This window comes from Cololabis saira, chromosome 21 (genome assembly GCF_033807715.1).
Source record: "Cololabis saira isolate AMF1-May2022 chromosome 21, fColSai1.1, whole genome shotgun sequence".
NCBI classification, from domain to species: domain Eukaryota; kingdom Metazoa; phylum Chordata; class Actinopteri; order Beloniformes; family Belonidae; genus Cololabis; species Cololabis saira.
Window position 1 is genome coordinate 25,842,610 of NC_084607.1, and position 13,432 is coordinate 25,856,041.

At 40.2% G+C, this 13,432-nt stretch overlaps 1 protein-coding gene across 1 annotated transcript in view; it reads right to left on the reverse strand.

Annotated features, from left to right (window-relative positions):
* Positions 1–1,751: 1,751 nt before the first annotated feature.
* The window catches only part of LOC133422491 (protein kinase C beta type-like), a 122,684-nt gene continuing 111,003 nt past the window's right edge, over positions 1,752–13,432 (reverse strand). The window contains exon 18 of the mRNA XM_061712507.1: positions 1,752–4,163. Coding sequence (XP_061568491.1) covers positions 4,011–4,163 — 153 coding nt within the window. The 3' untranslated portion in view covers positions 1,752–4,010. The remainder of the gene's footprint in view (positions 4,164–13,432) is intronic.

Genomic DNA, 13,432 nt, shown 5'->3' on the forward strand with positions numbered 1-13,432 from the left:
ACAAGTAGCTCATTAATCTCTGTGCCTTGTAATTCATATGAAGATTTACCACGTCTTAGAAAAAGGCTATTACGAAGGCTCTCTCATAAAAACCCCATAACTCATACCAGCCATTCTCGGAAGAACGAAAGCTGTTGGGAAATGAGGCTGAATGGATGGCTGGACAAAAAAAATGACTAAAAGAAAGCAACACGCTGTTTGCCTCTCATTTGAGGAAACAGGTCACCATTTCTTTAAACAGTAATCATTCCATAAGTTAAAACTTGATCCTCTATTTTAATAAAAAGCTTGTTTTGTTCCTAAAGAGATGCCTAAACTGTATTAATCTCAATTTAGTTACAGTTTAATATGCTGGTCCCAAAAATTAAGGATAAAATGTATATATTGCAGTTTAAGTACTACAACAAGATGTTCTAAAACTGTTGGTCTGGCTGTTGTATTATTGACTCTATAAAAAGAACTGGACAAAGTCTTCTGCAACATCACTCAAAGGTTTTCTGAACAGTGTGAAGCCAATTTTTCAAAACTCTGGTCAACGTCAAACTACAGTAACATCCATCCTGATCAATCAAAAAATGGGTAAAATAAACAACGCTGCCAGCTGGTTGGAGCGTGTACACCTACCCTAGTTATTAAATCTACCTAATTCATGCTAACTATATTTTTAATATGTCTTACTTTAATTCAAAAGTTAGGAAGTCTTTAGTTCCTTTGGTGCAAACCAAGTCAGTCAGACTGGATTGTAATGACTCACTTTCTTCAAAACATGTATGTTTTTTCAGTGTCTTGAATATGAAAAGAACAATTAAGAGAGCAAAAGAGGCAAATATTTGATGTTTTATCAAGATTTATTATCATACAATCCAAAAAAACATCACAATACATATTTTCTTATAGTGAAATATCTCACAAAACACATTCTTACAGGTCTCTTACAGATTCAGTGTCTTAGTCACGTTATTCTCAAAATTCAAGCAAGTGAGACCAACTAAAATCAAAGCAGAAAGAAATTCAAGCGGAACCTTCCAATTAACAGCTGCAAATCAGGTGTCACGTTTATCATCATGTTGTCTTGAATAGATGACAAATGGAGAGAAACAATGGGCCAAATCAAAACCTCTACATGAGAAGAGAAGAGCCCCAAAAAAGACTATAAAAGGGGGAAAAGGTCAAGAGGAAAGAAAATGAGGAAAGATGATGAAAAAGCTGAGATCGTGAGCGAGAAGGAAAGGAGGAGGAACAAAGGTCAGAACAAAACATAAAATGACAGATTGAAAGGCACGATCAAAGAAAAGGTTGGAAAGAAGAGAGAGGGGAGGAGGATGGAGGACACCTCTGGGTCAACACAGTCCAGAAAAAAAAAAAAAAAAATCACTGGGTTTGTATGTATATATTTATGTATGTATGTGTATGCGTATGTAGGCGTATATATGTATTTATATATTAGATATAGCAATAATGCACATATATATGCCTTTGGTTTTTACCTACATGGTATCAATCATTAATATGTGTGCCGACAAGGGGAATAAAAAAAACACAGTCCATGTCCAGGACTTAAATGGAAAGAACATAAACCGGGATTTTATTCATGTTTCCTATTGTAAGTGGTACATACAAATTACTCCTATACACATTAAACTTCCTTTTATTTATATATATATATATATATATATATATATATATATATATATATATATATATATATATATATATATATATATATATAAAGAAAGAAGATATGGAGATGGAAGACTCTTGTCCTTTTGCACTCAAAATGAATTGATATATCTACAAATAAAGCTGAATTTGGCCCTCTTGCTATATTTATTAAATAAGAAGCATAGCATATAGTCAGAAACATAAGTTACGTCTATTACTGCCTAATAAACTATTTGTGGCACACCAGTCCAACACTTAATATAGAATAACTCCAAATCACACAGAGCAAGACGTGAGAGAAAGAGATTATCGCATGCATGCATAGTATAATTCCTTATAAGTCCGAACAACAAACATAACTAGATGATGATGTGTTACGGCGGATGTGTTTCAGTTTTCACTTCCTGTTAGCCTTCTGGAATCAGTTGTGTTTAGTCAGGTGACACAGAGGCTGTTTTCTTTGCCAGAGCAGATATATTTCATGTTAAAGACGGAGAAAGAACTACAGGTTAATAAATCATCTGGCGCTTAACTTATCTGAGTTGCATGCACGCACATTTGTGGGCTCGCTCGTACACACGGACAGGCGGCTGCAGGGGGCTCAAGGGTCTGCAGAGATATTGACATCCATCACTATCTTAGCTGAGAAAAGCCAATGCACAAATGTGACTATTTGACTTTTTTAATGTACAGCGTCCAAATCTCCTGCAGGATAAAATACCCCAAAAGACTTCGAAGGGTTTCTGCATATATACATGTATGTACAATACAGACGTGTGCTCTTACAATTATATGCATGAGGGTACTCTCTGCCCTGCTTTAAGATGAAAGAAAAAAAATCTAGGCCTGTGCAGTGGACCTACAGTGCACATTTTCTGTGCCTCCAGGAGGGAACATTTCCCAGTCATTGTCTGCCTTGTTACGCTTCACCTAATAATTCCAACCTTCAGTCATGGATTGGACCGCATAACTCTGAGTGTGTGCGTGTATAAGTAGGCTGATTTAGCTGGCATCATGGTCAGTCTAATGTGGTTCGAAGCAGGGGGCATATTTCCTGAACTGAAGCCAAGTGTGAAATAATTGGCTTTGTTAAAAGACACAAACACGTCGCTATCGACGATTGGAAACGCACAAGTTTATGGACACAAACGTAACGCCTTTTGAGGGAGTCGAAGGAGAGACATGCCAAGTGAAGACGTGAGGAAAAGCAGCACTGCGCGTGTTATTGCTGTTTGGGAAATCACTCGCTTAGGGATGTGGAAGCGGCTCAGCTATGCGTGCTTGTGTGTCTGTGTGTGCTGGCTCATCTGCTGACGGCTGCGTCGACACCACAACACACCAGGCTATCTCTGAAGACGTGTCAGGAGTAAGGATTACAGCCAAAACAAAAAGTAAATGAATAAATAAATTTACAATAAATAAATAAATAAAAAGAAAGGAGAGAATGGTTTGGGGGGGGGAAACACAAAAGCAGAAAAAACTAACACTGAGAACGTTTGACAGGCTGTGAAGTTTGGTCATTAGACACATCCCTCTGTTGCGGCCAGTGTGAGATGCTCAGTCTGAGTGTGTCATTGATTCCACAGCGCGGCTCACATCAGCGTAAAGGCTTGTTCAAGCGCAGGACAATGGTCCAGACATGAAGACATAATTGGGAGGTCTTGGTGCTCATGCTGCATGGCCACACAGCTACTGGAGCAGGCACTGACATCCAATCTGTTCCAGTGAACAGCTGCAGAAGCTGCTACAGATACCACTTAATGCTGATATGGACGTGTTTCCTTCGCTTCAGGTAGCTGTGAAGTTTTACTCCTATACATTTTTTTTACAAAGACACTGAAATATATAAAACTTTATACAGCTACAGTAACATTATCATATCGCAACAGTAATGTTGTAAAAACACTAATCTACTACATTGTGCTTTAAAGTTTTTTGGTGCCATTTGCTCTCAACAGGACAGGGGGGGGCGACTGAATCCCAGAAGCCTGTTGCAGGTTTGGAGCGGGCTAATTCCACTAATACAAGGATTAAACCAAGGTTGACTGCCGTTGTAATCATTGCATGAAGTAAATGTGTGAAAGGCTGACACCCAAAGGTGAAGCAGCAGGAGCGGGTGGTCGGTTTTGTACTGCACGTGAAGTAAGCCTCGGCACCGTGGACATTTGAACCAATTGAACACTTCAAGAATATCTAGTATGCAGTTTTTAAACAAACCAGAATGAGGTCTAAAAGAAACACAAACACATACAAATAACTATAATCTTTAGAGCTATAGTATGCCTCTCTGTAATCTCTGAAACCTTGTTCTCTTCCGGGTCAAGTGCACGGTCCAGTCCACCAGGGCGTTAATTCGGAGCCACGTATTCAACGTTGTTGAAGGAGAAACCGAGGAACTCGTCCTGGTCCAGGTTCATGATGACCAGCTTGTCTGTTGGCGTCAAGTCCACCGGCATCTTAGTGAACTCCCTGTCAAAGTTACAGGTGTCCCGGCGGTTTTTCTGCAATTCGGGGATGATGAAGGGAGTGAGGCGGTGATGGGAGGAAGGAAGGATTGAGATTATTGGGGCAGAGTGGGATGGATTGTGGGAGAAAAGAAAAAGCAGTGCTGTTAAACACCTCACGGTTGACAAGTTTCTTTTTTCTCTTCGTTCAGCATTTGAATGCAGTTTAAAATCCAATCTGTTCAGTTAGGTTTTCAGCAGCCAAAATCATGTTTTACTTTATCGTTATAATCCAAAAATTGTGTATCTTTACAGCTTAACCACAAGTGTCTTCTTGTCTGCTGAAGCAGCCACAGATAAGTACAGAGGGCATGTTATCATTTGACAAGGAAATATGTCTGCAAAGCAGCTTGGGTAAGATAAGATTTGTAACAAATTTTTTTAAAAAAAGAGGCATTTTCCCCCCTTTTTAAGGAGTTTTAGCACTGAAAACTGGTAGAATGGTGGCTTTTGTCGGCTTTCCTCCTGTCTTGACCTGCATTTGGATCCATTCTCGCTGTCAGGGCCTCATACACCACCAGTTTGTTTTGATCCTTCAATGTAAACACAGTATAGTAAAATTTTACCACCTAAACCAGGGGTCAGCAACCCGCAGCTCTAGAGCCGCATGCGGCTCTTCAGCGCCGCCCTAGTGGCTCCTGGAGCTTTTTCAAAAATGTTTGACCTTTTTTTCTTCTTTTTTTTCTTCTTTTCTTCCTCCCTTTTCCTTTTCCTTTTTAATCGCAACATTTCAACTTTTTTCTCAAAATTTTGACTTTTTTCTCAACATTTCGACTTTTTTCTCGAAGTGCATAATGAAAAAAAAAAATCTTCCCCCAGTTATAACTAATATACAGTAGAAACTTGCAGCATGTGTTGCCTTCATTCTAAGGCTTATACAAGACTTTTCATTTTTTGTGGCTCCAGACATATTTGTATTTTGTGTTTTTGGTCTAATATGGCTCTTTCAACATTTTGGGTTGCCGACCCCTGACTTAAACTATCTCCATCCGTAGAGTCTGTGTAGCTATGGTCTGTTGAATCACTTTGAGATGACTTTCCACCTTTATGAGGATCACCTACTTACAACATTTGATGCTTCTTATGAGAAGCAAATTTAAAATGTAAAAACAATGTCTTTTATCAGTCAAAATATCCCTAAAGTATATCCCCAAACTCATTTCATTAGCTAGACTCCAGCTGTGCAAACTACTGAGTCCACTTAACTCTCATTTAAATAATTCATCTGCGAGTCCTTGCACTGTGTGCATCAGCACTGCGGAGGATTTTACATGCATATTCAATAAAGACTCAAGAAACGTTATTTGTTTCTGTGTTGTTGGCTTAAGCACATTGTGTTCGTCTGTTATTGCAACTTCCTTCCAGATAAGATCATAATTTATGGAACATTTCTGTAATAAATGGGCAAACCCCAAAAGGTTCACATAATATTTCTTGCCGCTCAGTTCGTTGGAGATCCAGTTGTACGACCTCAACTCTAGCAACCTTGCAGTAGATTGGCACATTGGGACGAGAACGGGTGTTGGTCTTTAAATATAAATATATTGAGAAAGAAATAAGAGCAACAAACACATAAAAAGTGGTTGGATATATCATATCAGTGGGAAGGAGGGAGACCGGTGAGACTGGAGTTCAGGCAACAGTGATGTAGCATGAGGTAAGGTGTGTGTGTGTGTGTGTGTGTGTGTGTGTGTGTGTGTGTGTGTGTGTGTGTGTGTGTGTGTGTGTGTGTGTGTGTAACATCAGTATAAAGGTAGTAGAAGGTTTTCTCTGGGGCAGGGAGCTGTCATTGCACTGCTCGACTCGTTTATAGAGGAGCGAAAGGAGCAAACAAGCTGTTAAACATGGAGGAGTATGTTAGTGAGTGGGGGAGGGAAACAAACTGTTTCCATTCACACACACACTCCCTGAGAATGATATATTCTCAAAATTATGGATTACTACTACAAATGCCATATACACTCAAGGTTCAGAGAAGCTGAAGACTAATCACCGGAGGAAGGGGATTCATACACAAAGAAAGATCTCTGAGAAGGAATGTTGGGAATCAGACACAATACAAGCAGTAGTGAGAACATCCTGACAATTTTCATTTTCTTTTAAGTAAAAACGTGTAGAACACTGATCCTGTTTTAGCAGTAGAGATTTTTTTTCATTTCAATATGTTCATATTAAATCATGCCTAGCCTTTCAGCGGCTCTGATCATCATTTATTAAAGCAGCTCAAAGGAGGGTTTTCTTCCACATTAATATATCAGTTTCAGTTAGATTTGGAGGAAAATGTGATCAGTTTTAGGAAGTATTATGTAGCTCTTGGGGTCTCCAGTCCCTGCTGTTGGCAAACGCCAAAGAAACTTTGGACTCCCATCTCAGTTGTCTCTTCCAGCAGCTCCATATTGCTTTAGACATCCACAGTGATAGCTCACAGCGCTACAGAGACATCATGGGAGAGACGACTAACAAACCCAAGAAAGTAATAATGGAAAAGGAAACAAGAGTGCCAAAGCGAGAGACCAGACAGGAGTAAATCCCAGACAGCGTCATAGAAGTGACTATACCTTCACGCCTTGATGGGACTGTCTGAGCTAAAACTGGCCAGAGTTACTTTGTGCTACTTTAAATTAGGTGTTGTTTTTCGTAATAACATTTTTAATTCATCATTAATTTATCATATCATATCGCAACAGATTATCATTGTTTTACGCCATAGTGAGCACCTGTTATACTCAATATTTACCATAACAGCATATTCATTTGACACTTTGGACACTTAAAGGATTATTGTTTAGTTACAATCAATCCAGTCTTTTAATAAAAGGAAATGTTTCTTTTGAGAGCAAATTGACAGAACAGCCTCTGCTTGTACTTTTGCATATTTTGTCATAAATATATAAGTATTAATCCAGTTCTATAAAAGTAAAAAGCTATAAACGCTCCTCCTTTTGGGTCTATTGGTAAGTGACACAACTGAGCAAACAGTCCACAATAAACACTGTGAACATAAAGGTTAAAATGCCTTTGTTTTATCTGTTGGGACTGTACCCATGCTATTATTTAAGTGGAATGACATTTCTAAATCTTGTCAGAGGCTTAAAATAGCAGTTTATTTTGATGTCAGTAGTTTCCCTCTGAGACAATACTACAAGCCTTTATGCTATAAGTAACTATTCTGTAACTTAAAAACTGCTTGGAATAGCATTGTTTGGTCAAAATGTACACTTATTACCATTTAGTGACACACCTAGGGGTTGATTTATCTCCAAAGTTAAGCATGTTTTTTTATTTTCCAGTCAAACAATTTTTTTCTCTTCAATCTACACAAAACAAACCTGTTTGGGCCTTGTTTTGGTGTGATGGATTTCAGTAGGTTACTTTGATTGAATTGACATTATAAATGATGTTGGGCCACCACCATCTTATGAACGTTTGTGATTATGTGAAATGGCTGCTTTGACTACAAACCCGCTGGACTTTGTAGTCCAGGAGGTGTGAACTAAAGGCAGCGCCTGAAGCGGCGCACGTCCAGGAAACTGATCTGCGATCAGCTCGCGCTGGTGACGTCACCGCACCCCGGTGGACAAAAGTCTTCTCCCCCTCTCTCGCTCTTGCCCTGTTTCATTCCAGAGTTGGAAGCAGAGAAGGAACCGAAAGCTCGGACTGAAACCCCCCGGCAGAAACGTGGGTCAGCACCTGGAAAAAGCTTGCAAGCCCTCAGGACCCCGCGGTCCCTCCAGATCCAGAGCCAAGGGAGACGTGAGGCTGTTTTGGCAATTGATTAGTTTAAAGCCGCTAACGTTGAGTTGTGTTTACGTTTATTTTGCTTTGTTTACTCGTGTGGCGCGCCGACGGCTTCCCCGCCCGCAGGTGGCCGGTACGTGTGTATTTTTGATATGATTGTCCTTTGTTCCCTTCCTTTTCACTAACTACACGGACACATTAGTAATTAGACCACGAGACTGTCCTTTGTTAGACCCGCGTGGAGCCGCTTTGCCAGTTATTTGTGCTTTAAATACCGTGTCCGCCACTTTCTTTGGTTCACGTGGCGTGACGGGGGCCGCCATCTTGGCTACAGGCCCACGTGACGCGACATTGTAATGAGTTGTTGTTTATGTGTAGTTTAGGTATCAGAGTTTATCCGAGGTGTCGCTTGTCACCTGCTTGACACCTATGTAAATAAATTCTGATTAATTTGAATCAGAGAAGTTGTTTGTGTTTATTTTGCACACAATTTGTTACAAATGCTGGTTTGCCAGGGCCTGTGCCGAACTTTGCCAGCTTCAACTATTATTCTGTAGAATAATTCATTTGAGACTGATTTTGCTGTTATCATTTTCCTGATTACATCAGGTGGTGCCCCGTTCTGATTAAGTCATTTTGATAATTTAATTTGATAATTAATCTATTTTTTTTAATTATTAATAATTGTCGAAGGACAATTATTAATAACTCTTGATAACCGAAACAGCGCCCCTGTGTGGGACAACAATGGTTATTAATCCAAACAAGATGGATTACAACTGAGAAGACACAAAAAAAAGAAAATGTTGAACAGATAAAACACTTTTGTGATGTTTTTAGTATCTCAAAAGCACAGGTAGTTGACAAGTGGACAGTAAAGAGCAGAAAAGAGGGAGACGAGTGAATAGAAGAGGGAACCTTCACATCACGAAGAAAGCATCAACCACAGAGACACAACCTCACAAGGAACCGTGTCCACATCCATATATCTGGTGTAAAAGGACAGCAAGGGAAAGCAGCAGGTTATGGAAAAAACCCCAATCAAGTCAAGAGTTGGATCATTGACTGGGAGGACAGAGAGGGACAGGAGAGCTTTGAGGATCACAGAAACCACAATCTAACGTTGCAGCTCCTACCTTAATCTGCCAACATTCCCATGGTCTAAAAGGAGCTCCGTTCCTCCGCGGGGACTCCCACCACAGCCGCTCAGATCCTCCCAAGTCTGGCCATCATATCCACAGAGGGGCCTCCTCTCGGGAGGGGGCTGCACTTTCTGGCACAAGACTCATTGATTCCACATAAAATCAAAGAACTTTAGACTAAGTTTTATTAAACTCCTTTGACATGTGTTTGGCAGGAACCCACACCTGTTCAATCCAATTTAATTAAAAACCCACAGAACTTCCTGCTGAACTATCGAGGTGTTTACAAAGCCTCCCAAGGAACTGTAACAAATATGTTAGTGATGTGTGTGAAGGGATGCGTATATAGTCTAAAACACTTTCTCGGGCTTTAGGAACAGGCGATATTAACCTGGCAGATTGGAAGAGTCAAGTTGAAGCTGGTGGGAATTAAATGAAGTCCCCAAGATGTGTGAGCCAGTAAAAACCCTTGCAAAGGATGGGAGGATGCAAATTGGGCTGGGGCTCTTCAGGATCAGATTTGGCACATGAATTATTTACAAACATTCAATATTTCAACATATTTCCAAGTTTACAGGCGTACACACTCAGTTTTCCACGACTGCTTATGGCCCCTCCTGATTCACGGTGGTTTTTTCTATTTTTTCTAAAGCACATGAAAACACACAAGGATGGAAATATGAGTGAAAGGTGGATGGATGGTTAAAGAGGAAAAATATCCACCTTAAAGAGGCTATATTTTAATTTTTCTGGAGTGGGAAAAACCTGAGTGGAGGCAAAAAAAAACCTGACATAATGTGTGTGAGGCACAATTTGTCTCCTATGGACATAATCTTTGAGCAGTGTGTATCAACAACAGCAAGAGCCACAGTGGAAATCCTAAAAGCCAGAATCGAGTATGTTTTCGAGCTGCTTTTGCTTCCAAGATTTATCTGAAGAAACATATATTCGGTTGTGAAAGGAAGTTGACCAAACAGTGGATGCATTTTTTTCCCCCAGTCAGCAACAGACTGAATGTGTTTGTTTTACTTCTGAACTCGTTGAGAATTGTTTGATGAGCAAGGGCCAGTGAGTGGATTTGCAGAAAGGCTAAAGCAGAAAAGGGGGGCTGCTCCTGTGGAAGCTTGTGAGAATGAGCCATAAGTAAACTGTGTGTGTAGTTTCTGTGCATGTGAAAGACAGCTTTGATTGTTGGTGACTGTGGGATCAAAAGCAAGCTGGTAAAAGCAGTATTAGTTTTTCTATTTCTATTAAAAAGGTGTTTTCTGATTCAGTCAGTCTTTTACCATAATCTGTAAAGCTACAAGATAGCAAGGAGCATTGTATTCACCATACAGAGACGTTCATCTTTGTTGTTGTGGTAATCTATGCTCTCCATGTTCACTCTCTGACTCGGGCTTGTGTGTACTTGACCACACTAATGACTCATGCAAATTCATGAGTCATTTGCTCTGCCCATCGGGAAGCCTCCAGAAATCCAACCAGTCAAAAAACATTTGGACCAAATCTGCTTGTTATGAGGATGAGCCTCCACGCAAAGCTACGTTAGAGTGTCCGCAGATTAAAATTAGACGGCTGAAAATGAGCCCAACATGGCCACTTTAAGGTTGTCTTTAATCAGAGTACTCCAGTCAGCTTATTCTGATGTCTCTGAAACCTGAAACGCTCAGTTCAGCTCGTACATGCAAATGTATAAACACACACACACACACACACGCACGCACACACACACACACACACATACACACACACACGCACGCACACACACACACACACATACACACACACACGCACGCACGCACATTCAGCTGCCAGCAACTTGGGCCAGATCATAATGTGTTCCATCTCAGCACACTTCAGATGCAGTCAACGCTGCAGGACACAGAGACATGGATTTAAAAAAACAAACACACAAAAACAGGAAGCAATGCATCATAAGACAGGCGGTGAGATAAATATCAATGGCCCTGGGTGGAGATGCGTAGATAAAAAGCTCAGAATGAACAAAGGTATTAGGGCAAACACACACAATTACTTTTCCCATCAGTGTGTTCCAGAGGCAGTGGCTTTAATAGAAAAACATGACTCCCGGTCTTCAGTTGTAGCCCACACCTCCCTTCTCTTCCTCCTCCCTACCTCGCTCCCCTCCACCGCTCTGTCTCTCTCTCAACCCCTCTCTTTTCAGTAACGAGAGGATTAGCGGGAGACGAGCCGATGTCAGCCGAGGATGCGGGGAGAGTGGGAGACATTGAGGAAAGGGGAGGTGAAGAGGAGAGGAGGGCCAATGAAAGGCGGTATCGAACGCTGACCTGTTTTGGGCTGATAAGCGCGGGCTGCTTTGTGCCGAAGCCACTGGCTTTAATTTGGGGGCCGCAACATTTGGAATTAATTATCACACACACTCCAGCAGCAGCGCTGCGGCTTACTGTGTACACTGGCTATTACATCCACTCCAAGACTAACTTTATACAGCTTATGTGCTGGAACTTACTGTTACAGAAGAGTCTGGATTGCTTTATAACAAATTTGCATAAAACACAGCTGCACTACAATGTTAGCATACAGTTAATTATACCGGGTTCAGGGTTTGCCTTCTGCTCATGATGTTTGCATTGGCAGATTTATCTCCCGACTGTACTGTATTCAACCTTGCACTCTTCTGTTTAGTAATACAAACAATTTGGCAGCTTTCTTCAAGTTAGTCTTTGCCTTTACGTCAGTATCTTAGGAATGTTTGATCAGAGTTGAGAGGTCGTTGTACCATTCACAGGCTGACGCTTCAGTGTGGTCATTCTGTATTAAGTTCAAACACTTGCTTACAACTCACACTGAAGCTGTGATGACGACGTACGTCCACCTTCTTCCTGAGCTCCACCACAGCCTAATCTAACCGTGTCAGCCTGACACCGACTGCGCTGAAGGTGATATCCCGCTTTATCGAAAGGAAGCTCAACGTGGAAGCGCTTCAGAAAAATAACCTGCATGGTTGTGCAGTGTTTGACAGTGAAATTACGGAACTACTATAAACACCATCTGTGACGGAGGTGCGCCTGTGTCTTGTAGAGAAAAACAGACACACAAAGACAACAGAATGAAATAAAACTCACTCACAATAACACAGAGCAACACTGACTAAGATAGTCAAGAAGGTAATTATAAAAGAAAGAATGATTGAGTACTGGTAGTTTTAGTGTCATAAAAATGCTTTAACGTCTTTACCTGTAGGTAGGGTTGCCACCTTTCAGAAATAGAAATAAGGGACGCCCTGATTTCAGCAGCGCAGGAGCCAAAAAAAAGCCCCAAAACTTCTAAACTGAATAAAAATGTGTTTATTTTATATGAAAAAACAAAATGCTTTGATTTAAAGTTTAAAGTGCTTTAATAGCATTGAACTTGCATGACTGTATAGACAGACAACCATACTAGCATCTGAAATATCCTCCTATGCTACGTATGCCCACATCAGCCCAGATGTAATATAGCCTACAGGTGAAGAATATGGTGTAAAAGTTAATTTATTTCAATAATTCAACTAGAATATGGTGTAAAAGTTAATTTATTTCAATAATTCAACTAGAATATGGTGTAAAAGTTAATTTATTTCAATAATTCAACTAGAATATGGTGTAAAAGTTAACTTATTTCAATAATTCAACTAGAATATGGTGTAAAAGTTAACTTATTTCAATAATTCAACTAGAATATGGTGTAAAAGTTAACTTATTTCAATAATTCAACTAGAATATGGTGTAAAAGTTAACTTATTTCAATAATTCAACTAGAATATGGTGTAAAAGTTAATTTATTTCAATAATTCAATTAGAATATGGTGTAAAAGTTAATTTATTTCAATAATTCAACTAGAATATGGTGTAAAAGTTAATTTATTTCAATAATTCAACTAGAATATGGTGTAAAAGTTAATGAAAATACGGTACAAATCGTGTCCCGTATTAGTTCAATACGGGACGCAACATTTTTTTCTCAAATAAAGGACAATTCCGTATTTTACGGGACGGGTGGCAACCCTACCTGTAGGGGACCCACTGAGCTGAAACAGTCCCACAGTCCAAAAACAGGTATGTTTGGTTACCTGGTGAGTCTAAACCGGGCGTAGGAAAGAGTGTGTGGTTGTTCATCTGAATGTGGCTCTGTGATGGACTGGTGACCCGTCCAGGGTGAACCCCTGCTGGGATAGGCTCCAGCACACCCCCGTGACCCCAAAACAGGCATAAATAATGGATGGATGGGTAAATAATGGATGGATGAGTGGAACTCGTCTTCTTTTCTGACTCTTGGCAAGAACATGCTTGATATTTTACTAAATGTCAACAGCATTAGCCTGAAGACATATAATTTATTATTTCAGGAGGATATACAGTAAAG